This window comes from Denticeps clupeoides, chromosome 14 (assembly GCF_900700375.1).
Source record: "Denticeps clupeoides chromosome 14, fDenClu1.1, whole genome shotgun sequence".
Taxonomy (NCBI): Eukaryota; Metazoa; Chordata; class Actinopteri; order Clupeiformes; family Denticipitidae; genus Denticeps; species Denticeps clupeoides.
Window position 1 is genome coordinate 19,867,166 of NC_041720.1, and position 26,594 is coordinate 19,893,759.

General features: G+C 39.8%; 3 protein-coding genes and 1 long non-coding RNA gene across 13 annotated transcripts; 3 read left to right on the forward strand and 1 right to left on the reverse strand.

Moving 5' to 3' along the window:
* The first annotated feature begins 284 nt into the window (after positions 1-284).
* On the forward strand, positions 285-4,616 carry baalcb (BAALC binder of MAP3K1 and KLF4 b). Of its 6 annotated transcripts, none has more exons than XM_028953107.1 (4): positions 285-387; positions 1,153-1,542; positions 3,473-3,669; positions 4,183-4,616. In XM_028953107.1, the coding sequence occupies exons 2-4, from the start codon at positions 1,371-1,373 to the stop codon at positions 4,354-4,356; spliced, it is 543 nt and encodes a 180-aa protein (XP_028808940.1). In that variant the 5' UTR covers positions 285-387; positions 1,153-1,370; the 3' UTR covers positions 4,357-4,616. The 6 variants fall into 6 exon arrangements, with proteins under 6 accessions (XP_028808940.1, XP_028808938.1, XP_028808943.1 ...); XM_028953105.1 differs by lacking the exon at positions 285-387 and adding an exon at positions 392-521; XM_028953110.1 differs by lacking the exon at positions 285-387 and adding an exon at positions 446-521 and having other exon boundaries at positions 1,158-1,542.
* On the reverse strand, positions 4,043-9,123 carry nme6 (NME/NM23 nucleoside diphosphate kinase 6). 2 transcript variants are annotated; one of them, XM_028953104.1, is made up of 7 exons: positions 9,034-9,123; positions 8,828-8,861; positions 8,617-8,727; positions 7,882-7,984; positions 7,148-7,187; positions 5,750-5,910; positions 4,043-5,050 (listed from the first exon to the last, which is right to left on the reverse strand). In XM_028953104.1, the coding sequence occupies exons 3-7, from the start codon at positions 8,713-8,715 to the stop codon at positions 4,899-4,901; spliced, it is 555 nt and encodes a 184-aa protein (XP_028808937.1). In that variant the 5' UTR covers positions 8,716-8,727; positions 8,828-8,861; positions 9,034-9,123; the 3' UTR covers positions 4,043-4,898. The 2 variants fall into 2 exon arrangements, with proteins under 2 accessions (XP_028808937.1, XP_028808936.1); XM_028953103.1 differs by lacking the exon at positions 9,034-9,123 and having other exon boundaries at positions 8,828-9,025.
* A 3,808-nt stretch (positions 9,124-12,931) lies between these two features.
* Positions 12,932-14,795, forward strand: LOC114763423 (uncharacterized). 2 transcript variants are annotated; one of them, XR_003742341.1, is made up of 2 exons: positions 12,932-13,528; positions 14,395-14,795. It is a non-coding gene; the product is annotated as an uncharacterized LOC114763423 (long non-coding RNA). The 2 variants fall into 2 exon arrangements; XR_003742342.1 differs by having other exon boundaries at positions 12,934-13,528; positions 14,498-14,795.
* A 490-nt stretch (positions 14,796-15,285) lies between these two features.
* Positions 15,286-25,219, forward strand: eif2b4 (eukaryotic translation initiation factor 2B, subunit 4 delta). Of its 3 annotated transcripts, none has more exons than XM_028953635.1 (13): positions 15,286-15,391; positions 15,918-15,958; positions 16,030-16,186; positions 16,524-16,724; positions 17,053-17,135; positions 18,764-18,855; positions 21,269-21,383; positions 21,754-21,830; positions 21,939-22,041; positions 23,167-23,294; positions 23,850-24,027; positions 24,524-24,704; positions 24,954-25,219. In XM_028953635.1, exons 1-13 carry the CDS (start codon positions 15,337-15,339, stop codon positions 25,151-25,153), a joined length of 1,611 nt encoding a protein of 536 aa, XP_028809468.1. In that variant the 5' UTR covers positions 15,286-15,336; the 3' UTR covers positions 25,154-25,219. The 3 variants fall into 3 exon arrangements, with proteins under 3 accessions (XP_028809468.1, XP_028809469.1, XP_028809470.1); XM_028953636.1 differs by having other exon boundaries at positions 16,566-16,724; XM_028953637.1 differs by having other exon boundaries at positions 24,524-24,720; positions 24,954-25,089.
* Positions 25,220-26,594: the final 1,375 nt, after the last annotated feature.

Below are 26,594 nucleotides of genomic sequence, written 5' to 3' on the forward strand. Positions count from 1 at the left end.
GGCGCTTTGCTCAGTGGCACCTTGACGGTTCGGGATTCAAGCGGCAACCATCTGATTATGGGTCTGTTCCCTTACCCGCTGAAACACCACTGACATTTGGTCATGGTAAATGAGAGAGAGAATATATCTAAACTACATTTGAATGAAGATTATACACAGTTCTCACAGTCTGTATAATGTATAGCTAGTTTATTTTAATGTTCATGTTTTTCTAAAAAAAAAATATATATATATATGTTATTTCTATCTGTTCATGTGAGACTGGTGGGGCGGCACCCCAGCGCCCCCTATTGACGGGCCGCCACTGCCGGCTATTATGGCATATAACAAGCATGTAGGACATCGCCAATCAAAAATAAGGACTTTGGAGTTTCCAGTGCTAAATTGGTAAGTCGTGAAATCGTGTGGTGAATTTCGACCTGGATGGCTTGCCATAGGCCGCCGCGGCGCCTGGCGCTGAGGGGGAGTGGGTACGAGCGCTGTTTTCTCGACAGAAATGAGAACAGCAGCTGAAGGAGAATGTGAGTATTTCACGCGTCGTGCCTCGAACCGCTCGAAGTGTCGCTTGTTGCGTTGGGTTGCGTCGTAAAGACAGACTGCAGAGCATCTGCCTGGCGTTCCACGCATCCGAGCGCCAGCCACGAGCATGAGGGACGTGGTGCTTTCTGTGTGCGTCAGGTGCATTTCTTCTCTTTATGTCTGTTCTCTGGTCAGTTTTAGCTATTAAAAGGAATACCTGATCTGATATAGCTGCTGTAAAGCCAGCACATCTGCTGCTGAACATGCTAGACAATAAAAAAAACACCACCAGCCATACCAATAATCTATGATAACAATAACAGAAAATAAATATTAGTTATGGTTTGTTTAGCTCTGCTCGTTGGGTTTACCAGTAGTAATTTATGGATGGTATTGTAATTTGTCAATGGTTATTTCATCTCGTTTCAACTGCTGTACCCTTCCAAATGTTAAACTTTATTGTTATATTGTTTAATAATGGATACAAACTAGCTGTTTATTGAAGAACAGCCATCTGTATGTTAACAGAGACACATTTTCATAAAATGAGAAATGAGTGTTTGTGGTCTTAAATTACAGCCTGTAGTAAACATTGAAGATGTTCTGAATTCCACTATAAATCTTTTTTTGCAGAACAGGGTCTCTGACGTGTGGAAGGTGACAGACCAGGCGGTGGATGTGCCATGACACAGTGGAGGTGAAACACCAACCAGTCCTCATCAGACATGATGAATGTTGAGCAGCAACATGGGCTCTGATTGAGAGGAACCGAGAGGAAGAGAGAAGTCTGCAGAAGACCAGCCCTCACCGTCCAATTGGTCAGAGCTCATCCTCTGAGGTCAGGGCCAGTCATGGGTTGCGGGGGCAGTAGGACTGATGCACTGGAGCCACGTTACCTAGAGAGCTGGACCAAGGAGACCGAATCCACATGGCTTACCAGCACAGACACAGACATCCCACTGTCGTCAATTCAGAGCATACCCTCTGAAAGCTCCTCAGAATTGGGCAAAAGCCCCAACCCTGGTGAGACCAGACTCTGATGCTGAACAGAATTCAATTTTTACACACTTCAAAACAAATTTGTAATGCATTGGAGTGGGGAGTGAGAGAAAAAATACCTCCAGTTTCCATGGAGATGGTTAAAGCCACTCAGAGACTCGTACATCTTTGGTCAAGGTATTATGTTCCTAAACCAGAGCTGATACTGTTTACATTCTGCAGGCTTCAAAAGCCCTTAATGTCAAATAATCTACTAACAATGAAGTGTTTCACAGAATCTTTGCTAATAACACAATGTTTTGTACTTGAACAAAGAATTGAAAATAAGAAAAAAATGACAAACAAAAAAAAGTCTAGAGATTTCCCTAGAATGTGCTGTTTGAGTGTGTGTAGCTGCTAATGAGGAATAGAGAGGCCTAAAGGAGTGAGTGAGCATTCGTGGAAATGACATCATCAAAACCAGTCACCAAACATAGTATTTGGCGTAGACAGAAAGTTGTGTCAGCAGTTTTCCAGAAAAAATCGAATTAAGCCACTGGTTCTTCAGAGGCTCGTGTGACTGAACTAAAACAAATAAATTTGTGCTCATTTTTAAATTCAATCACCGAGCAACTGCAATGCTTTGCACATTTGGAAGCCATGATGGTTGTTGGAGCTACTTTTTTTAGGTCAGGGGTCAGAAATTCTCTGGGCGGAAAAAGCATGAGAACCAGGAGGTAACCTTTCCCAGACATCCGGCCATCTGAGCTGTCGCCATTTCTAGCTACTTCAGGACCATAGACAGGCTAGGGGAACTTGTATTAATGTTAAATAATCTCACAAAGTGACATGTCATGGGACCTTTAATGCAGTTAATGCAATAACTGCAGTGATACATATGTTTCAGTAGCTATTAACATAACATTAATGTGTTCTGGTTACTTAACATATAAGAAGACACATCCCACGTTGGCAGAAGAATTGCATCAAATTAATAGCCTGCATCAAGCAAATAAAACAATTAAGATCACTGATATTATTACAGTTGGGTTAACAATTATCCAATGTATTTTTAATATATGGACAAAATGGAGGGAGGAGAATTTATTTCAAAAACAATCTTGAATAACCTTTATCAGAGATTGCTTAAGAACTCACAGTTGAACTCACAGCTCTGTTTACTGCAAGCTCTGTTTAATGCACTATGCAATACTTTGATAATTTGGACTAAATAGTTCTGTGGCCATAAAAAGTTTGCATTTGCTGGGAAGCACAGAATGGACTGTAGATCAATGGAATGGTCTATGTGGGCTGAGTCCGGACATCCTAACCCTAACCCATGACAACTGTACAGGTCTGTGAGGTGTTGTGATATCCGATTGCTTCAGTTGGTCAGAAATTAGTCAGCTGACTGCCTGAATATACTGATTAATACAACTTTGGTCTGAAATAAATGCTGTGACATTACATTAAGTTATTGGAACAGTGTAGCCAAGGCTGGGTGCATTTTAAAAATATAGTATCACTGATTTAATGAATGAGTCTATAAGAAAAGCACATACACTAGTTGAATTGGCGAATTGTCTGGGAGTGTGAGTATGCATCTGCCCTGGTTCAGTTCACAGCCAGTGTGTATGTGTATTGTTCACACAGTGGGTGTTATATAAATTATTCTAAATGTTCCATATTATACATACTCTCTGCAGGATCCTGTTGTAAATTGTTTTACCAGTGGGTCATGGAGGGAGGAGAATGGATTGTCCCTGACTTCAGATAGCTGTCTGCTGTGCCTAACTGACTCCAACACCTCCATGTGATGAGCAATGATTCTTGTTAGTGAGGGCTAGTCAGATCTGCTCATCACCTACTGCATTTAATCATTTCAGTGGTTATATGGTCATTATTAAGCTACAGTATGTCTGGAAACTGTCAAGCTTTTAAATCACAATTTCTGTTTTTTTATTCTTATTAATAGTCTCTGACTTCTTTGATGATGGCCTGCCTGCCCCTGCCCAGGCTTACCTTAAAGTCTGCTCAGCCCTGTCTGAAGTGGGCCTGAAGGATGTGAAAGGAGGCAGCAACCACACAGTCCTTCCTCCTTGTGAACAGGAGGTGCTTTCTAGTCCTGGGATGACAGTTCAGAGGAGGAGTGTCTTAAGAACAGAGGAAATAGTGAGTGTCATTCTTTGAGCAATTTACTGTTCCATATAAGGCATCATTTATTACCCCTACATAACCTGCCACCAGGCTAGAGCTACTTTAATATGCTGTGGCTCTAGAGAGGCCCATTTTGAAATCTACAGGAAGGATTTGGATAAAAACTGGAGACCTCTGGCAAAATTAGGTTGTTATTGGAAGCAGGAGATATCTCATATCCTCTATCCATACACTTTTAAGTATGCAATTTGAAAGAAAAAAAATAACAAAACTGTTTTGATGAGGAATTCACAAAAAAATGTTAATTGGCAACTGCTCTGATTTGAAACAATATGTGAGATTTTTTTTTTTTTTTAGCATTGGAAATCACCCAGACAAAGACATCAGACAAAATCAGCAAAACTGTATTTTCATATACAGAGTACATCTCAATAATTTCATTTGTGAAATGGTTCATCTTCCAAACACAATCCAATCCATATGAGAGCCATATTAAAGCAGCCTTTATGTGTGTCTTCTCCCCTGCAGACAAAATGGCAGGACAACAGGATGTCAACCAAGCAGGTGACCATAACCGTCACTCAGAGCATCCGCCAGGTGGACAAAAGTGGGAAGATCAAGGAGAAATGCCACACCACATATGAGGTGATCAAGCCAGTGGAGAGCAGTGTTGAAGGCCCTGTGGACTCTGAGCAGAAATGAGAAGCTGTGGACATGGAGTCTCCTCGGAGCAAGACTCCAATCAGACACAGTGTCTTCTGTGTCATGTATTGTAATGTTACCGTGCTGAAGAACATTTATGTTCTGTATGCTTTGCTGTGACAATCCAGTGACAGTTGAGTAAACGGAGAGGCTTCTTTTACACCATCTGTCACTGTATGAAACCAGTATATTATTTTATTTTTGTTGTACAGCTTATGCTAGTCTTATCGGCAGTGTGATAAATGCACCATATTACAAACCAAAAGAATAATATAAACATATCCACTAATTCCATAATAAACTGGTTTATTCATACTGGGTTATCTTTCTGGAACCCTTCATGCCAATGAATAGATAAAATATTTTTATACATATATCCAGTTTTATACATATTGCTAAAGTAGTTTAATTGATTAAAAAATACACATATGATGCATGCATCTGGGTTAATTACTTTAATGGAAGTAAAGTGAAACTGAAAGTGAAGCCTTGAACCGAATTTGAACCGAATGGTTCCACTGGAGAGCTCAGTTGCACTCTGGTCATCTTCGGCCAATCACAGTGTGAATGTGTCTCTTTTGGTCATATTCTAACAGCCCCACCCTAAAGAATGGTTCCTCCCTCTCAATCCACTCATGTGCTTGGAATTCTGGGAAAAAGAAGGCAATCTCCCTCATGGCTGATTCTATAGAATCTGGAAAAAAAAAAGGAAAATAATTTTGAAAATGTATCAAAGTGATATTAGTGGGATTGCATGGACGACTGAAAGCTATACCAAAGACATTTTAATCTGATCTTCATCTAGGGCACAGCACTATATCAGTAAAAGATTGTCACAATAGGAATAGTCACAGTAAGGCAGTTTGTGACACAGCTCCAGTTCCACGGTTTGTCTGGTGTCCTCCCGCCGTCCACCTGCATATACACTACTGTATGGGATCTTGTAGCTGTAAACTGAATGAATGGTATGTGACGGCTAGTGAGTCAGATAGGAATAGTCAATATTATGACTAATTTATAGTTATTAGCAAATTTGAAATAAATTAATCTTGTTAATTAATGATGTTGTTCCTGTGTTTGAGTGGCAGCCACGTGGCTCTATGCAAAAGATTATGTATGGATTGTCTCTGGCTAGGACGAATCAGTGTCATATGCCAAGCTGCACACAGGATTAAATAGTTATCGGATTTTCAGGTTTCTATCTCTTAAGCAGCCATGACTGATTTCCCTAGAAAGCACTACCTTTCAAACCATAATCACTGGACCGGCCCATCTTGCACAGTGTCATTTATATTAACAAGCAATTCACATCCATCCAGCATTTTCTGTATTTCAACACAGATTCCAGCATATAAAACAACTGAGAATGGTTTTGTAGTTTGTGAAAATGTACCTGAGCCATGGGTGGTGTTTCTTGTGTCTGTGAGGCCATATTGGGCCCGTAGGGTCCCTGGGGCAACATGACGGGCCCGATACACCTTGGTGGGACCCATAAGCTCTCGCCAGTAGCTGACTGCATCTTTTCGGGCAAGAATGTAGGCTCTCATGGGGCCACTGAAAAGTGCAATCCATAAAATAATACTGAATCTGGAGCTATGACCATAATCATAATTGTAGCTGCTATCCAAGTAAAACATCATGCAAAGCAATCATCAAATTTAACAGCAGGTCCTGCTCTGGGCCTCTAGAAACGAATGAATAACAGTCCAACATGTCACACTGGGAATAATGAATAGCCTGCCATTTCAATCAAGTACAAAACACAGTTATTAAAAATGCACATTGGGAGAGCTGCTGCTGTGCATAAATGAGTCCCTCATGGTTTCATCTAGACCCATATAAAAGTACCCAGTTCTAATTCCCGAGCCTCATCTAAACCCATAATTACCAGGGTCTTGAGGTGTTGTGAGAAAGACCCTTTACAGCATTTATAATCCTGTACATTTATACAATCAATCACAGGATAACCAGTCAGGGTAACACAAATGTATTTTAATTATGATGGACATCACAGGCCTAAATAAAGAATTCATTAATATGTACTTAATAAAAACTAAATAAAAATAATATTTTTTTGGGCCCAATCTCAATTACAACACTAATTTGAAAGAGCAGTGTATATTTATTTATTTATTTGTTTGTTTGTTTGTTTGTTTTTTTATGAGATGTGCAAAATATACAGTACAGGCCAAAGGTTTGGAGACACCTTCTCATTCAATGTGTTTTCTTTATTTTCATGACCTTTTACATTGGTAGATTCTCACTGAAGGAATCAAAAATATGAATGAACAAATGTACTTAACAAAAAGTGGAGACCTGGCCTCCACAGTCACCGGACCTGAACCCAGTCGAGATGGTTTGGGGTGAGCTGGACCGCAGAGTGAAGGCAAAGGGGCCAACAAGTGCTAAACACCTCTGGGAACTCCTTCAAGACTGTTGGAAAACCATTTCAGGTGACAACCTCTTGAAGCTCATCGAGAGAATGCCAAGAGTGTGCAAAGCAGTAATCAGAGCCATGGGTGGCTATTTTGAAGAAACTAGAATATAAAACATGTTTTTAGGTATTTCACTCCACGTGTTCATTAATAGTTTTGATGCCTTCATTGAGAATCTACCAATGTAAATGGTCATGAAAATAAAGAAAACATATTGAATGAGAAGGTGTGTCACAACTTTTGGTCTGTACTGTATATATACTGTGATATTTGCAATCCCTTAATTTGTAAAAGGCCATTAATTCTGCAGCATCACTATAGATATTAATCACAGCATAGAACCCATAACTGCTTACCTAGACATGAACTCAACAAGCCTCTGATAGAAGAATCTTCCTGCAAAACAGACATGTGGGGATGTTCTACATGGTAATACTTTTGGCTGATTCTTAAACTCTGACTAATGTTACCTCTACTCTTCTGCACTACATTCAATTTTACAAGAACGTGTAACAAGCAGCCAACAGTGAACCCATCCCCTGAGGGAGCAGTGCTGAGTACTTTGCTCAGTGGCACCTCAGTTGCACCTTGGCAAATCAGGATTCGAACAAGCAACCTTCCGATTACGGATCTGCTTCTTTACCTGATAGGCTACCACTACCCCCTTTTTTAAAGTGATGCTTAACAATGTTTTTCAGCAACATTATGTCCCCAAACAATGAGGTCAAATGAATCTAATGAATGACCAGGTTATTCCATCATATTCCAAGATGACTATGCCAAGATTCAACAGGTTCAAATCGTGAAAGTGGTTCTTGGAGCATGAAACATTATTTTCACACATGGATTGGAGTACCAACCTTAACCCCATTAAGAATCATTGGGATGTGCTGGAGAAGCACATCACTACAAGATCTTTCTGAAAAATTTATGCAATTTCCTGGATGGAAATAAATATTATGACATTGCAGAAGCTCATCGAAACAATGGCACAGCAAATGCATTCCATAAATACGTTCCCCACTTACTAAGCCATTCACCATACTCTTCTGTATTTTATTTTATGCATGTGTTTTCCACAGCCACTCACCTGAGTGCTCGGCATAAAACTTCTCGGAATCCTTCCTTTTCCACACTAGGTCTTTTGATTGTACAATAATGAATCTGTTCTCCAGGATTTGTTGATGAAGAGCCTATGAATGGAAACATGACAAACAACAGAAAATATTAATACTGCACATGATGTAAATATGTGAGTCTCAAAAATTGTCATTCAGTGCACATTCATTCATTGTAAAGAGGGCGCTGCTGCCTCTCAGAATGCATATGAATAATGACAATTGCGAAGGTCAAGTCTGCACATGGACCAGGCTGCAGTGCTTTGCTTTTATCGCTCTAATTTAACAAACTGAAATGCTTTGATAACAGTTCATGAATGTATAATTAAGTTGGGTATCCATTCAATCTCTTTGGACTACAGAACTGAGCAATCTTCATGATATTGAGAGACGGCAAAAGATTATTGTCTGCATCGAGTGCATTTTCTTTCTCGTTTTGATTTGGGGCATACAACATACCTAAATAGCATGTTTAAATAAAATATTTAACCACAGGGGCACGTATATCTTGTAATTCATGAAATTGTGACATTTTGTTTTGGTCAAAATGAGCCAATATCCAAAATAATTGTAAAAAATATTTCGAAACTACCTGAAATTTAATAAGATTTTTCAATGAATGCGCTTCTGGGTAGAAAACTGCACCTGTTTGCCTTGCACAGTAGTGGAATGTGTTAGTGAGTTTTGAGTAGCCGTAAAATTCTCACCTCCAGGATTAAAGGATGCGCCACGGCGTCCGGTTTAATGACGGCCAGTGTGAGCTGCAGAGCCCGAGCGCCGCGGAATGATCCTGCTGAAGCTGCCATCAGCACTCAGCTCTACAGGAAGCAGAGAATAGCATTCTGAGTCATGGATACCGTTCGCTTTTCCAATTTCTCTTTTATTATAACTTTATTAGCATTTCCGAGTGGACTTTACCTTGATCAGTTAGACGTGTTGTTTGAAGCCCATTCTTTATAGGATTCACGGAGAGACAATAATAATATAAAAAGAAACACTGTTTAAGTCTTCATAAACTCAGAAACACTATGATGAGACACAGCGTTCTCGCCGCCATGTTTGGCTTTAATTTCTAAATTTAAGACTGCGAGTCCAATAAAAGGAATTTATTTCGAGATCCTTACTTCGACACAGCACAGAGAATAGAATACCAGAATAGCCAGAAGAAGTTGTATTTAAGCGCGACATGTTAATAGATTAGTGGGGACTTTTATTATTTTAGAAAGCAAAATGCAACGGAAGTGACGCTCCTCCCTTTCCGGTGAGCAACCACGTGCTTTTCGGTTTAGCCGGTAGCAAACTTGGTCAAAGATCGATTTCGCCTCGATTTTACTTTACCATCATTACACATGTCCAACTATAAGTGTTACCCGCTGATTGTTGTTGACTATGGCCTGTTCGGTTCGTTGATGTTTTTTATGTTGTTTCATTGCGGACATCGGTCCTTCAACAAGACAAGTCCCTCTGGGAAAAGAACCATGATACAGAATGTTCCACATCCACGTTCAGTTGAGAATTCTAATGAAGACAATAATGAACTTTGCATATGACATTTCGTACAAAAAATGTAAAATAAAATTGATCCTTCAATTAATACCCAACAAATAGCTGATGCAATGAATTAAATGTTAAAATAAATAGCTCAACATAAAAAGCTTTTCATCTTGCTGATTATTTTTTCAGTTCACAGTTCATGTGATTTAAAGGTCTCTTCATTAAAATGACATTCACGTGGAGGCAGAATGACCTTACAGTTGTCTTTGAAGCTCCCAGGTGTGTGAGGGGGGAGTCAGATATGCATAACAAAGCTCTATTGTTAAACATTCCAAAATGTTTTCTCCAACAGCAATAATGAATTGCATTCAAATCTCACATATCCAAATATGCAAGATGCTAATGAAGCAAACAGGGACTCTTTTTCACATCATATTCTATTCTATTATTCTATTTGTGACAATAACCTATAAGACCATTTCATAGGATCTTGCTATTTTATGTCCCCTTTTCAATTTGCTAAAGCCAGATGACTCTCTGATAGTCACGTTGTCCTTCAGAGGTCTTCTGGCCTTAACAGCAGGGTTACTGACACGATTTAAACAGATGCTGCTGTCAAAGAGCCACAGTTTATTTCCTGTCATGTCACCATTTGGTGTAGAACTCAATAAATCTTCAAGAAACTAATAATAATATCTACTTATTAAAAGCTCTGTGGAATCAAGGCTATTGTCCAAATACAAAAACATACAAAATCATGTCATCTGACACTCAGTAATGTTAGGACTGCATATTAGTTGTTGTGTAGAGTCTCTAGTGTTTTTTTTTTTTTTCTTTTCCCATAATATTCCATATTGTTAATTCAAGCCAGTAATCTACATATTTTTCATACATAACACAGTCTGTGTTTAATGTTAGCTTTTTGAACTGTACATGAACTGTACAGATCATGAGAGCATGATTAACAATTAGTCTGATTATAAAGTGATCAATCAGACACATAATGTAGTGTATTGTTGGCTATATTCTTTAGATACAAACATCACTTGTTAAATTCACATCTTTTAACTTAATGCTGATTAAGTTCTGTCACCTTTTCTGCTTCTATGCCTCTTAGTGCACAGGACTTCACATGGCAGCTGTGTCAACTCCAGTATGAACAACTGGTGTCCCTGAGGAAGGACACCACATTGAGCACCAATGAGTATTCATTTAGATAGACCTCAGTGAACAGAAAAAAATGTTGCATGGTTAAGATATATCAAGGATCCACCTTTTTCAGAACATGCATTTGCTATCTATTCTATTAGAGCCTGTTTTCTGTTGAGGCATTTCTAAACAACAGTTCTAAAAACTGACTGCTTTGTAGCAAGAGGGCCTGAAATCAGCTGTTTAACATGCAGTTTTAGTGGAAAGAGCAAGAAAAAGATGGCTTTTTTCTTCATGAGAAACTTTTTAGTTTATCAGCCACCAGAAACCGGTGCTGAGTTGAAACTGACAGTAGTTCTCTAAAGGAACCGATGGAAGGGGGATGGAAATTTTGGCCATGGTCTTTCAAAAGTCAGTAGGGCAAATCTGGCTGGCTGGCAAACTCATGTGACAGAGGGGAACAACATTATTAGCTTGTCTTAAGTGGCCAGGGTTAAAAATAAACCCATGGCCCCAATTTGGAACTGACGTATAGGGCTCAGAAGACCACCTGGATCTTCTGGTTGAAGTTTTAAAGCTTTAAGGAAGAATACAGTTACTTTAAAATAATTCATGCTCCCTTTTGTTCAAATGTAAGGATATCTGTCTAAAGTGCTTCAATCAACATGTCCTTATCCTTCCGTATTCAATTCATTTTGGTGTCAGTTTTAATCAGCAGACCCACTAGAGGGCAGTTCAGTGTCCAAGTTTTCAACCTTCTGGCAACAACAAACATGGTGACGGTAAAGAACAGTTTAGTAAAGAACAATGCACCTTTAAACAGATTTTGACCTGTAAACGAATACATTGTCTCCAATGGAGTTCGGACACTTCTTTTCCTGAGTTTTTTAAGCCCACTGATTTCCAGTGGTTCTACTCTGTTCTATCCACATCCTCAAGCTTTACAAAAATACAGAAGAAATGATTGCAATGTACAAATAAAGGGGTCTCTCCATATCAATATCTGTACTGAGCACAATCCTGGTCCTTTTTATTTACTTATTTTAAGTGTGTGTGTGTGTGTGTGTGTGTGTCTGTGCAACTGTGCTTCTTTGGCAAACTGTGGTAGGAAAAAAACAGCTAAATATTTAATATATCTAACTTTGTTTAGTCTAAATCTGACCGAATAAAATGCACACAGAAATGTAGGCAATAATCTGAAATCACAGTGAAGGAGGCAAAGCCTCATTTGACAGAGCTGTCAAAGTCAATCGATGCCACCAAACAACACTGAGTTCACAGCAAGCATAGGAAACATTTAACGATTAGAGAAAAATTGCAGAGGGACCTCTGCCTAAGGAGGAACGAGGCCCTGAATCCAGGAGGTACTATTTGTGGACGTTGCATATGGTTAAAAAAGTGCAGCAGGGCATTGTGTTTCAACAGATGCCGCTCACAGAGCCCCAGCTTTCTGTGAATTAAAACTAGGGCTCCTGTTGCCTGGCCTGATTTTAGAACACAGGTGCTGACCTTAGGGCACTACCATGCTTGTTGCAGGGGGAAAATTACCCCACCCCAGTTCCTCCTGTAGTGCTGAGGTGGGTCATGGCGGGCATGCGGCTTTGTGCTGTATGTGCAGATAATCATAGTTTGGCAGGACAGAGTACACACTCCACGCAGCTACGCAGCTTATATATATAAGCTTTTATATATATATATATGTATATAAGCTTATATACACACACACACACACACATATATATATATATATACACACACACATACATATATATATGTATGTGTGAATAAGCTTACATATGTAAAAGCTTACATATATATAAGCTGCGTAGCTGCATGAAGTAACAACAAGACATTAATATTTTGTCTACTAATGCCTACAACGTCTCCTATGTTCATAGATACAGACAGATGTTTTATTCTAATAATATACATTCTATATAGTAGGATTATTGTGTACATTCATATTTATGAAAAAAGAATTGATTTGTGACTGAATATTTAAAATATCTGAAAAATCTTTCATGTTCTGTTGAATGTCTTTGTGATGGATAAATATGTATTTAAAAGTAAAGCAGTGCACTTTGACCTTTTTCCTTTGGTGGCCACATGCCTGTAACATTCAGCTGCACTGCACAGCCCTCTTTAAAAATGCATCCTCCAGTTGTTTCCTTTTTTTTCACTGAAGGGGCCATTGACATACGGTGTAAAAAGAGGAGTGGTGGTGAGGGGTGTTGGGTGTCTCGGGCTGAGTGTGAACAGCTGAGAGGTGCGATTTTGCAGGCCTTCCCTCACCCCCCTGTCATGGCCCTGATTGGGCTGGACAGCAGGCACAGGACAGGCCCAGGCTTCTGAGGGACACCAACAGGTGACAGGGCCGCTCCAAGCAAGGGGGGAGGCCTGGGGGAGCTAGAAAAAGACGGGGTGCAATGCCTTTCTGAGCACAGTTGGCACACCGGGCTGAAGGGAGGACTGTGGGTCGGCAGCAGAGGAGAGACAGGACAAAGGGAGGAACAGAGGCGTAGCTGCGTATTTTACCAGATTGTGAGGGACTATCTTATTTGGGTAGTGTAGTGAAAGGAAATACGGTCATATTTGGAGTGTGAGAATTAGGTTGTATTGATATAATTGCATTTGAAATGTTTCTTTTATGGAGTAATATTTATGTTATGTATTTACTCATGTCAACCATTTCTTTCATGCGAGGTTATATATATGAGACACCATTCTGCATTTTATGATCATGACTGTGAGAGTAAGGTGAGGAGGATGTAACACCTTGGGTGTGTGTGAGGCGAGGTGTTGCTACCTGTCTTTGGTTTGTCTGCTCAGCCAAAAGGACCGCAGCGTCCCTATAAACCAGCAAGGTGTGACCCTTTGATAGGAGTAGATCAGGGCTGCTTCATCCTCTCTTTCACACAGAAAATGCTGAACAGAGGCCGGGATGACGTCGGTACGCACGACTGCAAAACATTCAAGGTATTGTTGATAATGATTTATGAATCTGATTGTAAAACAGCATTGCATCCAAATCTTTCGGATGCTTTTAAATGAAGCAAGCCCTGGTATGGGTGACCTTTCAGATGATCTACAACTTTACTGTCAGCACCTTCTTAAGTTCATTCATTCTACATTTAGATTCATATTAAGTTACAATGCTGCACATGAGTCAGTTGTTCGAGTTGAAGGAGTGTAATCCAACAGCGCAAACGTGACAGAACCATTTTCATTTGCTGGACCTTTCTGTGAGGATCCCACCTGCTCTAGTGGCTGCAGGCGGTCATGAATGAAAGGACACATTGTGTGAGCTGCCACCTAAATCCAGTTGTTGTCCCCGGTGAGGACATGCTTCCTTATATCCCCATATGAATAAGCCAGTTATGGAATGTAAGGAAGTGTGTGGTTTCTGGGGGATTTCAGCATCGCTTCTACTGGCCATTGGGTGTGTGGAATGGCAGTTTGAGTGTGCATGCGTGTGTGTCTAGGAGACTCAGTGTGAGTCTGCTTTCAGATGCTTAACTGTCTGAATTGTGACAATTGTGTAAATATGAATCATTTATATGTAAATGCCAACAAAATCTGGATTAGATGTACAATGCTGGATATACCACTACACCAAACATTCAGTTAGTGGACAGGTGACAATGCTAGTGTTTATGTGGAGTGATTTGCCCCTGCCACGTGTTCACTGACCTCCAGTTGCTGTCAGCCAGGATGGATTGACAACACAGCTGTCATATTCCTCTGAAACATGGAGCATGAGAGAGAGAGAAGCAGTGTATGTGCGGAGAGAAGGTCTTTTCATTCACCTGACATTTTTCCATTCCCTTGTCTCTTTCTAACAGGTAAGGGATGAATGGTTCTAGAATGTGGAGGCCCGTCATTGTCCTCAGCCACATCCCAGTCACAGCCCTCCTCTTCCTCTCTCTTGCTCTCTCTCTCACTCAGCCCTGCTTTCACTCTATCTCTCCCTGTCTGGCTTGAAAGCAGCACGCCTTGCTGTGGCTGGTCAAACGGAACCAAGTCAGGTGTTTCAGCGAGGTTTGGTCCCCTTCAACCAGCTACTGCGTCGTGAATTCAGCACCGGCAACGCAAAAGGGCAGAAACAGAAGGGCTCATAAATGATTGCATAAGATCCTGCAGTTAACACGTATAGAACCTTCATGTAATTTCTTTGCTGTACTGCTTTGTATTTTTAATGCTGTTGATAATTCACTCCTTTTAATAAAAGAATCTTAAAACATAACTGCATTTTCTCAGGTTTCTCAGTTTTTTACATATATACACAAAAAAACATATAATAAGTTCATTGTTGTGGCTTATAAGAAGAAGGTATACTGCTTTCTGAGTTTACAAAATGCAAATGAATAATGGTTAATTTTAACAAACAAGACATGCCATTCTGCATACAGAAAATACAAAATATAATTACCAGTATATCAGATACGTTCTTAAGTCCATAAATTGTATTTTAATTCTCTAAAGGCTCAGAATCCTGCTTCACACAGTGCTTCACATCTAATATATTGCCATATAATAACACATATTTAAAAAACTTATTTTTTCTTAAACTGTAATACTAATTTAAGACCTTTGTATTAATGACAGGACCTTGTCTTACCAAATCTTTGTTTTGGTAGTGGAGTTTTGAGTCGCCAGTTCACCCAGTGCGCATGCCGCATGGTGAATGTGTGACGTCGGCAGTGTGTGAGTCCCAAAATGCGCTGCAGGGGGCGCTGTAGTGCTTTTGTGCGTGTTGACACGCGTATTCTGCGCTGTACGGAAACATGGCTGATGCCGACGAGACGTCAAAGCAGGCCGAACGCAACACCAACGTCGGAGGTTTGTTTCGTGTTTTGCTATTCGCATCCTCTTATTCGCTGTATCGGGAGGTCACAATGTGTCCTGATTTTTCAGAGCATCGCTCGAAACGACCCTGTGGTTAAAGTATTTGTGAGTATAGCCGCTCAGGCTAACGTTAGCCTCTAAGTGCTGCTGCAGCTGCTCATGGTGGCCTGACTGCCAGCCACGGTTTGCAGCGTGTGAATGAACGTTGCGTCAGACCTAGTGTGTCTTTTTCTGCCAAAGGATATCTTTTTAGCAACCAGTTGTCATGGTTAATCAGGAACTTGTCGTTTTACCAATAATATCTCCAACTTGTAACGTCTGTGTAGGAGCACCAGGGACAAATGTGATAAAATAACGGACCTGTATGGGACTGTTCTGTTTTCAGATTAAATTGGTGACATGAGGTCTGAGAGGGCAAGAACCAATCCCCCTTTCCTCCTCACTCAGGCTGTGCTACAGCAGTGAGCAGTTATTAGGAAAACCGTACTCAACCTAACTTATTCGTTTTATTTCTCTTCAGATGGAATTGCTGTGAAGAAGCAAGATATTGCCCGAGCTAAGGTATGTGCATCTTTCTTCATAGTTTAACCTTTTGTCTGTGCATAATTTTTTGCCTTTCCTGTCATCTGAAGAACGAAGGGAAAGAACTGACCAAAGACGAAAAGCAGCGCTTAAGGAAAGAGAAAAAACAACAGAAGAAAAATAAGAAGGATGACAAGGGCGAGTCAGAACATGAAAATGTTCCCCTGCCACCCTCACAGGCTGTTGTCCAATGCCAATCACAAAAAGGTATCAACCCATCTATCTCAGTGTTGTTATTTTATTTTAGATGTCTTTCGTGACTTTTTATCTTCTTATCTAGAAAGTTATTTGGCATGGAACTCACAATATTGTAGAGTTCACTTGAAATGTAAAACCAGAGCTAATATACAAGACAGTCTCCCCTGGAGTCACTCAGGGTTTAAGTGTCTTGCTCAGGGACTCAATGGTAGTAAGTTTTTGTGGTTCACTACCACCACCACGATATTTCCTAACACTAGCAATTATTAATTTTCAGTATGATGCAAGTAAAAGTGGAGGTTAAAATGAATATTATAATACTTATATACTGAATTCTGCTTTGCAGCGCCTTCAGTTGCACCATCACTTGCACTCACGCCTGTGTCAGTCTGCACCTCAGAAAAGCCAGCAAAGAGCAAAGCTGAGCAGCGGGCAGAGCGACGCGCAAGGCAAGAGGCTGACCGCGCAGCAAAGGGCAAGAAGGGAGAATCAGCGCAGCAGCCCCCATCTGGCAAAAGCAAGGCTCCTCCAAATGAGTTACAGCCAGGTACTACTCAGTCATTTACTGAACAGCAATGCAGATTTCATGAGAAATATCAGCAGTTCATCTTATTCATATATATTTAATATTTTAATTATTGCTTGTCTGCAGTTCGGTAAAAAAAAAAACACTGTTAATTGTTTTTAAGCCTTTTCACATGAGTATTTGTATTATAGCAAGGCTGTTTTTAATACAATCTGTACTTTATACTATCTGTGAGATTATTCTTTCTTGTGTTTCTATTTTTGGTGTGTTAACTAGTTGATTGCTTTTATGAGTTTTATTCCCTGGCTATAATTGCAATTTCTACTGATTAATTTTCTCCCTCCACTAGTGGTGAAGAGGTTGCCTGAACATGTCCAGGTGGATGATCCAGCAGCTGTCAGAAAACTGGCCAAGAAGCTGGAGAGACAGCAGGTTTGAGTTCTTTTTTATATCTTTATATGTGTTTTTTAATTCCTTATACCAGAATATTTTGTGGTATCTATTATGTGCATGTTGTGGTAACTGTTTATTGTGTTTACTACTAGTCAAAAGTATTTTATTAAGTTGGTATAAAACCGTTGTTTTATTGAGATTGGGTCCACAACTGAAGAAAGCCAGTTGTATTGCTTCTTTAATTACTGAAAAGATTTTCAGTTGTACTAAGATCATTGAAAATGTTTTTTAATAACAAATGAAGCTATTAAACTGGCACAGCATTCCATTGGAACTTTCTCTTCATGTATGCAGATATTCCATTCATTAACTGCCACTAAAAGTCAGCATAGTTATTTGCAACAGTCTTTAAGCCATTTAACGGCCTGTCCCAAACAATTGTTTTCAAAAACAAGGACATTTCTCAAGGACCCTAGACCTTTGAACAGTAGTGTATGTTCTTTTCTAAATTTGATATCAAATGGAAAGTCAGCCTCTTTCATGTTGATGGCCCTTGTATTGAGTACCTATATTGAAATCACTCCTCCACACGATTTCATTACTGAACGAAACATCATCTGTGGTAAACGTAAAGGGCTGAGTATACTGAGCCAGTGATAACTTCCACAAACACAGAAGTATGTACTCATTCATGTCCTTATTATATTGCGTGCAACAAGTATACACCTTATTGTTTGATTTGGTGTCTATGTAAAGGGGAGCGGCAAGGTGCCTCAAGAATAATGTGAAAATGTGGTGTAAAGTGTATGAACCAATGCATCACATCGCTTAAAGGTAGTAGATGCTAGTTAAATACTCAACATGGATGCTATGGCTTCACTTTTTTGACTGGCAAATCCTTATTGTCATTATGTAAAGAAATTTCATTAAGTTATATATCCATGCATTCTTTAACCGTTAATTCCACACGCCTATCCTGGATAATCATGTCCAGTAGAGAAACCACCCTTTCTGGACCTGAACTTGTCATAAAACTACCCATTGTGCCAACATATCCAATAGATACTCAAACAATGTTTATTGTGACAGAAAAGTATTTAAAATAAACTTGCTGGAGGATGTACTTAATCTCCTGGCTCAGAGGTCAACTGTAGTAGAAGTAAGTGTAACGGTCAATTTACAATTTTTCTCCTCTGTGCTGTTTTCAAACACACCCCCATTGCTCTTACTCATCTTCCCAATCTCACAGTATTGTGCTTTTCCTTCTGTATTTTACAGATTCCAGTGCAAGGAAGTGTTTTAATGGTGGTTAGAGCCAAGGTCTGGGGCTGCCGTGTGTGTGTGTGTGTATGTTGTTCACCTGTATCTCTGCTTTGAGTTTTCTTCATTTTTCCCCTATTTCTTGTAGGCCAGTTGTGAGTGTTGTGATTTCCTGTTTTTAGCTACTTTTTGGTTTCTCTTTTGTTATTTTCTTAGAAGTATTGTTTGTTTGTTTTCAGTCACAAGTCAAGTCAACACAAGAGTCTGTGGACACTTCTGTGTGTTGTTTTTTTTTTTTGTGTGTTTCTGCTCTTTCCTGGGAAAACTTTTAGCCCACTGAGGATGACTGTGGTTGACCCAGTTCATGCAGCTCCTGCTTTAGCTAATATATTCTTATGGTTTCGCAGATCCCAGTCAGGTCAGAATATGGCTATAAAGTCAGCCTGTTCTCCCACCTGCACCAGTACAGCCGCAAAGCACCTCTGACTCAGCAGATCAGGTATGTACATCAGGTGTTTTTGGTTGTTTTCTATATCTTTCTATATTGCCAACTTTCTATATTTTTATGTCGAAACAAACATAAACAACTATTATGATTTTTTTTTTTTTTTTTCAAATTTACAGTTATTTGTGTAAATTATGACAGTGCAGTTAGTGTCTGAGTACATAAGCAAATATATGTATAAAAAATACATGATGTTAATTCTACTCAATTAGAAGGTGGTGGAGAAGGGGTGGTTCTAGAATACTTTTGACTTGCACTATAAGTTAATAAGGCACTTGTCAATTCTCATTACAGGGCATTATCGCCACCTACTGTTAAGGAGTGTGAAGAGATGGCACGCTATTAAATTTTTTTATGTCTTTGTGCCAAGACAAGTGAAGTGATTGTTACTTGTGATACACAGCAGCACAGCACACAGTGCACAGATTTAAGCTTAACCCACTGCACAAGACTTTACTAGCAAGCTGCAGGGCATTGGTCGACCTGTAATCAGAAGGTTGTTAGTTTGAATCTTGAAGTGCTAAGATGCCACTGAGCAAAGTACCGTCCACACACTGCTTCCTGGGCGCCTTAATGGCTACCCACTGCTCACCAAGCATTATGGGTTAAAAGCAGAGGACACATTTTTGATTGTGCACAATGTGATGTGCTGTGTTTCACAATGACGATCACTTTCATGAACCAGGACAGCCTCCACTGGATTTACCTGTTGATTATATAACAAACAGAACAAAATTGTAAATGCCTAAAATATTGCAATGTGCAATGCCACATACATACATATATATGCAATGCTATATAGACACATGGGGGATAGCGAAAGTATTTTGATCCTCTTATTTTCTTATTAATTTTTCACTCTGTTTTATTGCAGCTCTTTGCTGCAAAAGTTTTTTCTCTTCATTAATGTACACACAGCACCCCATATTGAGAGAAAAAAACAGAATTATTGACACTTTTGCAGATTTATTAACAAAGATCTTTTGATCTAATACAGCCATGAGTCTTTTGGGAACAGCTTTTCACACCTGGATTTGGTGATCCTCTGTCATTCCTCCTTGTAGATCCTTGCCAGTTCTGGCAGGTTGAATGGTAAACGTTGGTGGACATACATTTTTAGGTCTCTCCAGATATGCTCAAATGGGTTTAAGTCAGGGCTCTGGCTGGGCTATTCAAGAACAGTCACAGAGTTGCTGTGAAGCAACACCTTTGCTATTTTAGCTGTGTGCTTATGGTCATTGTCTTTTTGGAAGGTAAATATTCGACCCAGTCTGAGGTCCTGAGCACTCTGGACAAGGTTTTCGTCCATGAGATCCCTGTCTTTCACTGGATTGCAACCAGTTGTCTTGTCCCTGCAGCTGCAAAACACCCCCACATCATGATTGTGCCAACATGCTGGACTGTATTGGACAGGTGATGAGCAGTGCCTGGTTTTCTCCACACATACCGCTTAAAATTAAGGCCAAAAGATCTACCTTGATCAGACCAGGGAACCTTATTTCTCACCATCTTGGAGTCCTTCAGATGTATCTTGCACTGAGGAGAGTCATAAAGCTCCAACTTGTGGAGGGCTACGGTGATGTTGACTTTCTACAACTTTCTCCCATCTCCTGACTGCATCTCTGGAGCTCGTTTCTTCTTTACCTCTCTCACCAATGCTCTACTCCACCAATAGCTCAGTTTGGCCGGACATCCAGCTCTAGAAAGTGTTGTGGTCATCTTAAACGTCTTCCATTTAAGGATTTTGGAGGCTGTGCTCTTAGGAAACTGAAGTGCTGCAGAATTTTTTTTAAACCCTGGCCAGATCTGTGCGATGCCACAATTCTGTCTCTGAGCCCTTCAGGCAGTTCCTTTGGCCTCATGATTCTCATTTGCACTGACATGCATTGTGAGCTGTAAGGTGTGTGGCTTTCCTTATGAAGTCCAATCAGTATAATCAAACACAGCTGGACTCAAATGATGGTGTAGAACCATCTCAAGGATGATCTGAAGAAATGGACAGAACCTGAGTTAAATATATGTGAGTGTCACAGCAAAGGGTCTGGATACTTAGGAACATGTAATATTTCAGTTTTTCTTTGTTAACAAATCTGCAAAGCTGTGTATTTGTCAACAATTCTGTGTATTTCTGTCAATAAACTTAAATAATTTTAGCAAATTGCTGCAATAAAACAGAGTGAAAAATGTAAGGGACTATCTGGTCCCACATTGAAATGTTTAAAGCATTTAAAACTTTAGGACTTAAACCAAAAATACATGATTTCACAGCAACTTTTAAAACCAAAAAAAAGTGAAATCATGTATTTTATGTTTAATCTTCCAAAATGTCCTGAAAGGACAATTTGATTACCTTTGAACTTAGAACAGATGTCTCCTGTTAAATCTTCTTTTTTTATGTCTGTTGCAGCATCCCTTCTACAGTCATACATCCCTATATCGTGCGGCTGGGTCTGCAGTACTCTCAGGGCATTGTAGCTGGATCCAACGCTCGATCCATTGCACTTCTGCATGCTTTTCAAAAGGTGAAAAGCTGCAATTCTTCATTTTTAGGCAACAACATATGTATGTCTTCACAGACATTTTACATCCAATTAATATAACAACTCTCTTACTGGTATATCTCTGTGGAGGTGTCCCATTCTTACATGTGCACAGAGTTGAGTCATGAAGTCAAACAGGCACAGTTCATAGACACAGGTGACTGTCACTGTCACAGACAGTACACAAAACATGCGCAAATGAAACCCAAAGGTCTTTGAGACAAACTGTGGAACCACCCTCCAGAGATTGGTCATTTTAAAGTATTCACAGTGCAGTGTATTCTGTAGTCGGCTGAGCCAGGCTTACCTAGCAGCAAAAGTAATCTCAGGACAATTTTCCTTTGTGAAACAGGTGATACAGGACTACAAAACTCCACCTAATGAGGAGCTGTCCAGAGATCTGGTGAATAAGCTGAAGCCGTACATCAGGTGTGTTGCAGGCGTGGTTAACTGGAAAATCTTTACACTAGCTACCACAGCATGTCACTGTTTGTGATATTGTTATTTATGCATTTTCTTTTTACAATTATTTTGCAGTTATTTAAACCAGTGTCGCCCTCTGTCAGCAAGCATGGGTAATGCGATCAAGTATGTAAAGAAAGAAATCTCCAATATTCCCTGTCTGTGTAAAGAGGAGGAGGTAAGAAGAAACCAACTGAATGACTTATCCTTCAGTAGGTTTCCTGTGCCATGCCTGCATTTTAGTGTCTTTCTGTGATTTCCTTCCAAATGTCTATGTACGAATCTGTTATGAGTCTTGCCCAGATCCTTCTTTTTAATAATAATCATGTTATTAATTGGGAGTGGTTCTTTATATATAGTAAAAAACAGTCCTGGTGACTGAAAAATCTGAAATCCCATTACATTAGTTTAGGGTCATTTACAAATGTCATTGTTTTTCCATGAAGAAAACATGAAAAGTGCTTCGAAAAATGGATTATGCTTATGTTATTAAAGTTGTGATGGTGAAGGCAAACATGCTGGTTTGGTACTGCTGAAGAATTAATTCCCAAAAAAGCAGCTACTTTAGTGGTGTGAAATTATTTTTAGGCAGGTCTCATATCCAGGGATATGTCCAGGAAAAGAGGACATCTGATCACCTTTCATAAGGACACTTCATCCAAAGTATATATTGCCAGGTTTCAATTGTTTAGCTGAAAAAAACCCTACTGGAGTTGTACATTTCAGTGAGAGAACCAGTGGCTGACCACTTAACAAATGTGAGCCACATCTCTACAACTGCAGATCTGTGGTCCAGCAGAACCTGTAAATCTTGTCTATATTATACTTTGGTTTAAAATAAAATAATTTACAATGTTTTTGTTAAAATCAATTTGAGTTGAATGCACAAAACAGTTGTTTCCAATAAAAAATTAGGACATTTCTGAATGACTGACTGAACTTTTCAACAGAAGTGTCCAAGTCAGTGTAGTGCATTATGAAAGGTGGTGATCTCAAATCTCATGCAAAATATGTGCAGGTTCAGTACTTAGAGTATGCAGCCATTAAATAATAATAATACTAATAATAATAATGAAACAGCTTTCACATTGGCTTTTCACACCCATTTGGCCTTTACCTGGGTACTCATAGTGCACTGCATGTTGTAATACATTTACATTTACGGCATTTGGCAGACGCCCTTATCCAGAGCGACTTACAACGTGCTTGAGTTACCATTGATGAAGATAATAGTCACCGAGGATTGACGTAAATGCTCTAGTTATAATGTGTTGTACAGTGATCGTGCTAGTTTTGTTTTCAGGCCAAAAAACAGCTGCTGAGCTGCATAGACAACTATATCAAAGAGAAAATCACTCTAGCGGCTACAACGATCTCAGCGTATGCAATCGAAAAGATCAGCAACGGTGATGTCATACTGGTGTATGGATGGTAAGTGGATTTGCTGCTATGTTGGGTTATTAAGGTGTGCTTTTGTATATAGACAAAGAACTGGACACAAATAATGTATGCATAATCTTCGTGTAGTCTTATTTTATGCAACTGTATTCACCCTTCTGACCACTATGCTACTCTGTACTGTGTCTCTGCCTTCCCCCTTTCAGCACATTGGTTAAATATGTGCATATGTTCTCCAAAAATGCAGAAGTGATCTCAAATCAGTCATTTTGTACAATTAAAGCCAATAAAAAAAAAATTAAAAAAAAGCCTCAAACTGGCAACACTAGTTCATTGCTGATTGGAAGAAGCAGTTGGAGTCAATGGGTAGCACGCTCGCCTATAAACCAGAAGACCCAGGTTCAAACCGTACTTACTACCATTGTTTCCCTGAGCAAGACTCTTAACCCTGAGTCCAGGGGGACTGTCCCTGTCACTATTGATTAAGTCACTCTGGATAAGCGCAACTGCTAAATGCGGTAAATGTAACTTATGTCAGTAGAATCTATTCCATTGTTCTATTAATTTCTCTGCTCTGCTATATTGTAGCTCCTCCCTGGTCAACCACATTTTGTGTGATGCCTTTGATAAGAAAAGGAAGTTCAGCGTCATTGTGGTGGACAGCCGGCCGAGGTTAGAGGGCCGTGAGGCACTGAGACGTCTGGTGAAGAAGGGAATCTGCTGCACTTATGTCCTCATCTCTGCTGTATCCTACATTCTGCCAGAGGTGAGGACTACCTGGAGGGCCGTTGGAATTGTCACCCTTTTCTCACAAACACATGCAACTGAATATAGAAGACAGAAAGGAAATGGTCCCCATGTGTCATGAGCAAAGCTCATGGATTTGTTCCATTATCATATCTGTTTTGGTTAGGATATTTAAGGAAAGATATTCCATTTAGAAGTCTTTGAATCATGGTTCAGTTTATTTTTGATGCAAATTTTACATTTCTGATCTTCATAAATTTGAATAAGCATTACTCCGATCCAACATGGTACTGTATGGATTACAATATTGTCATTCAATCTTTGTATTTTGATGTGTAGCTACCCAGTCAGGTAGAGGCAGTTTCCATAATCACAGATTAAATATACTGACCTGATTTATTTATATATATGTGTGTGTGTGTGTGTGTGTGTGTGTGTGTATATGTCATCTGTATTTAAATAATTAATTTCAGATGCTCTGTACTATTTCATGTTGCCTTATTTCTGTTTTCCAGGTCTCGAAGGTGTTCTTAGGTGCCCACGCGCTTCTGGCAAATGGCTATGTGATGTCACGAGTGGGCACTTCCCAGATTGCCTTGGTCGCCAAAGCCTACAATGTGCCTGTCCTAGTCTGCTGTGAGACATACAAGTTCTGTGAACGAGTGCAGACGGATTCCTTCGTTTCTAATGAGCTTGGTAATCAATACACTTGGTAATCAAATACTTAAATACAAAGAACTGTGATTTGATAGCATTCTTGCTACTTTAATTTAATTTACTTCTGTAAAATCAAATCAAGTTATTAGACAGGGATGTGTGCAGGTTTTGAAGTCAGATGTTTAAACTCCGGTGGGAGTATTCAGTCCCCAGTAGATCATCTAACCTGTAGTAATTGTGTCAGGCATTGTGTCAAAATGGTCTTTGTGTTTTTTGCTGAATAAACAGACGACCCTGATGACCTGATGGTTACACGGAAGGGAAAGATCCATCTAGAAAACTGGCAAGATATCCGTCAGCTGGGGCTGCTGAACCTAGTGTATGATGTGACCCCTCCGGACTTTGTGGACCTGGTGATCACGGACCTAGGCATGATTCCCTGCACTTCTGTACCGGTGGTTCTACGAGTCAAGAACGTGGACCAGTAAAAACATACTTGTATGCCTGTGCTTGTTCCTTGCTAACGGTATGAAATAAACCTCTGCAAACTCCAAGTGATGTTTATATATAGGGATAAGGGCACATTGATGTGTTCCACCATTTTGCTAATTACTTACAGGTAATTACTTACCTTTATGTAGTATTTCAGCATTTATTGTTCTGCTGCAATGGTGGTACTAGGCATGTCATTGCATCAATTTAAGAATAGTATAGATTATATATCACACACACACACACAGTACAGGCCAAAAGTTGTGACACACTTTCTCATTCAATGTGTTTTCTTTATTTTCTTGACCATTTACATTGGTTATATTCTCACTGAAGGCATCAAAAGTAAGAATGAACACATGTGGAGTTATGTACTTAATAAAAAAAGGTGAAATGACTGAAAACATGTTCTAGTTTTCTAGAACATGTTTCTCTGATTACTGCTTTGCACACTCTTGGCATTCTCTCAATGAGCTTCAAGAGGTCGTCACCTGAAATGGTTTTCCAACAGTCTTGAAGGAGTTCCCAGATGTGTTTAGCACTTGTTGGCCCCTTTGCCTTCACTCTGCGGTCCAGTTCGCCCAAAACCATCTCGATTGGGCTCAGGTCCGGTGACTGGAGACCAGGTCTCCACTTCTTTTGTTAAGTACATAACTCCACATGTTCATTCATAGTTTTGATACCTTTACTTAGAATCTACCAATGTAAATGGTCATAAAAATAAAGAAAACACATTGAATGAGTAGGTGTGTCCAAACTTTTGACCCATACTGAATATATATTGCTATATTTTGTAGCCCCTTGTGTATGTAGTTCTGTCTCAATTTGCATACAGTGAGGAACCAGCAAGTCAGACAAAGCAGTCAAGAGGGTGCCTTTTCATCAATAATTTAAACAAATCTTTAAATGTGAGGGATAAATAGCTGTCAGCCCAGTGTTGGTTACATGGTTGAGCTTTTGGTTTTCACTGGTTTAAACAGTTCCTACAACTTCCTAAACATCTAATTCAGACATTTTGGGCCAAATTTCAATAAACCTAAAGTATGCTTTTGCATTTACCCACACACACCTGATCTCCTCTGCTTGTTATCGTCTAGTTGTTGAGCTGAATCAACAATAATAAATAAAGTGAAGCGATTGTCACTTTACACAGCAGCACAGCACACGATGCACACAGTGAATTTTTTCCTCTGCATTTAACCCATCACCCTGAGTGAGCAGTGGGCAGCCATGACAGGTGCCCGGGGAGCAGTGTGTGGGGACGGTGCTTTGCTCAGTGGAGGCTCGGGATTCAAACCGGCAACCTTCTGATTACAGGGGCTGCTTCCTTAACTGCTAGGCAACCACTGCCCCAGGTCTGGTCCCAAGTCCACCGGGTCCTCAACTGAACTGCCGAGGGGAGGTGTGGTGGAACTATGCTGTGGTGCCCCCCAGGAC

Coding starts and splice junctions, on each gene's coding strand:
- nme6 (XM_028953104.1), bottom strand. CDS start 8,715: ATGGCAGCTTCAGCAGGATCATTCCGCGGCGCTCGGGCTCTGCAGCTC. Junction 7,985..8,616: donor CGCATCCTTTAATCCTGGAG/GTGAGAATTTTA, acceptor TTCCATTCATAG/GCTCTTCATCAACAAATCCT. Junction 5,911..7,147: donor CTTGTTGAGTTCATGTCTAG/GTAAGCAGTTAT, acceptor TGCACTTTTCAG/TGGCCCCATGAGAGCCTACA.
- baalcb (XM_028953107.1), top strand. CDS start 1,371: ATGGGTTGCGGGGGCAGTAGGACTGATGCACTGGAGCCACGTTACCTA. Junction 1,543..3,472: donor GGGCAAAAGCCCCAACCCTG/GTGAGACCAGAC, acceptor TCTTATTAATAG/TCTCTGACTTCTTTGATGAT. Junction 3,670..4,182: donor TCTTAAGAACAGAGGAAATA/GTGAGTGTCATT, acceptor TCTCCCCTGCAG/ACAAAATGGCAGGACAACAG.
- eif2b4 (XM_028953635.1), top strand. CDS start 15,337: ATGGCTGATGCCGACGAGACGTCAAAGCAGGCCGAACGCAACACCAAC. Junction 18,856..21,268: donor CCTCTGACTCAGCAGATCAG/GTATGTACATCA, acceptor TGTCTGTTGCAG/CATCCCTTCTACAGTCATAC. Junction 24,705..24,953: donor CTTCGTTTCTAATGAGCTTG/GTAATCAATACA, acceptor CTGAATAAACAG/ACGACCCTGATGACCTGATG.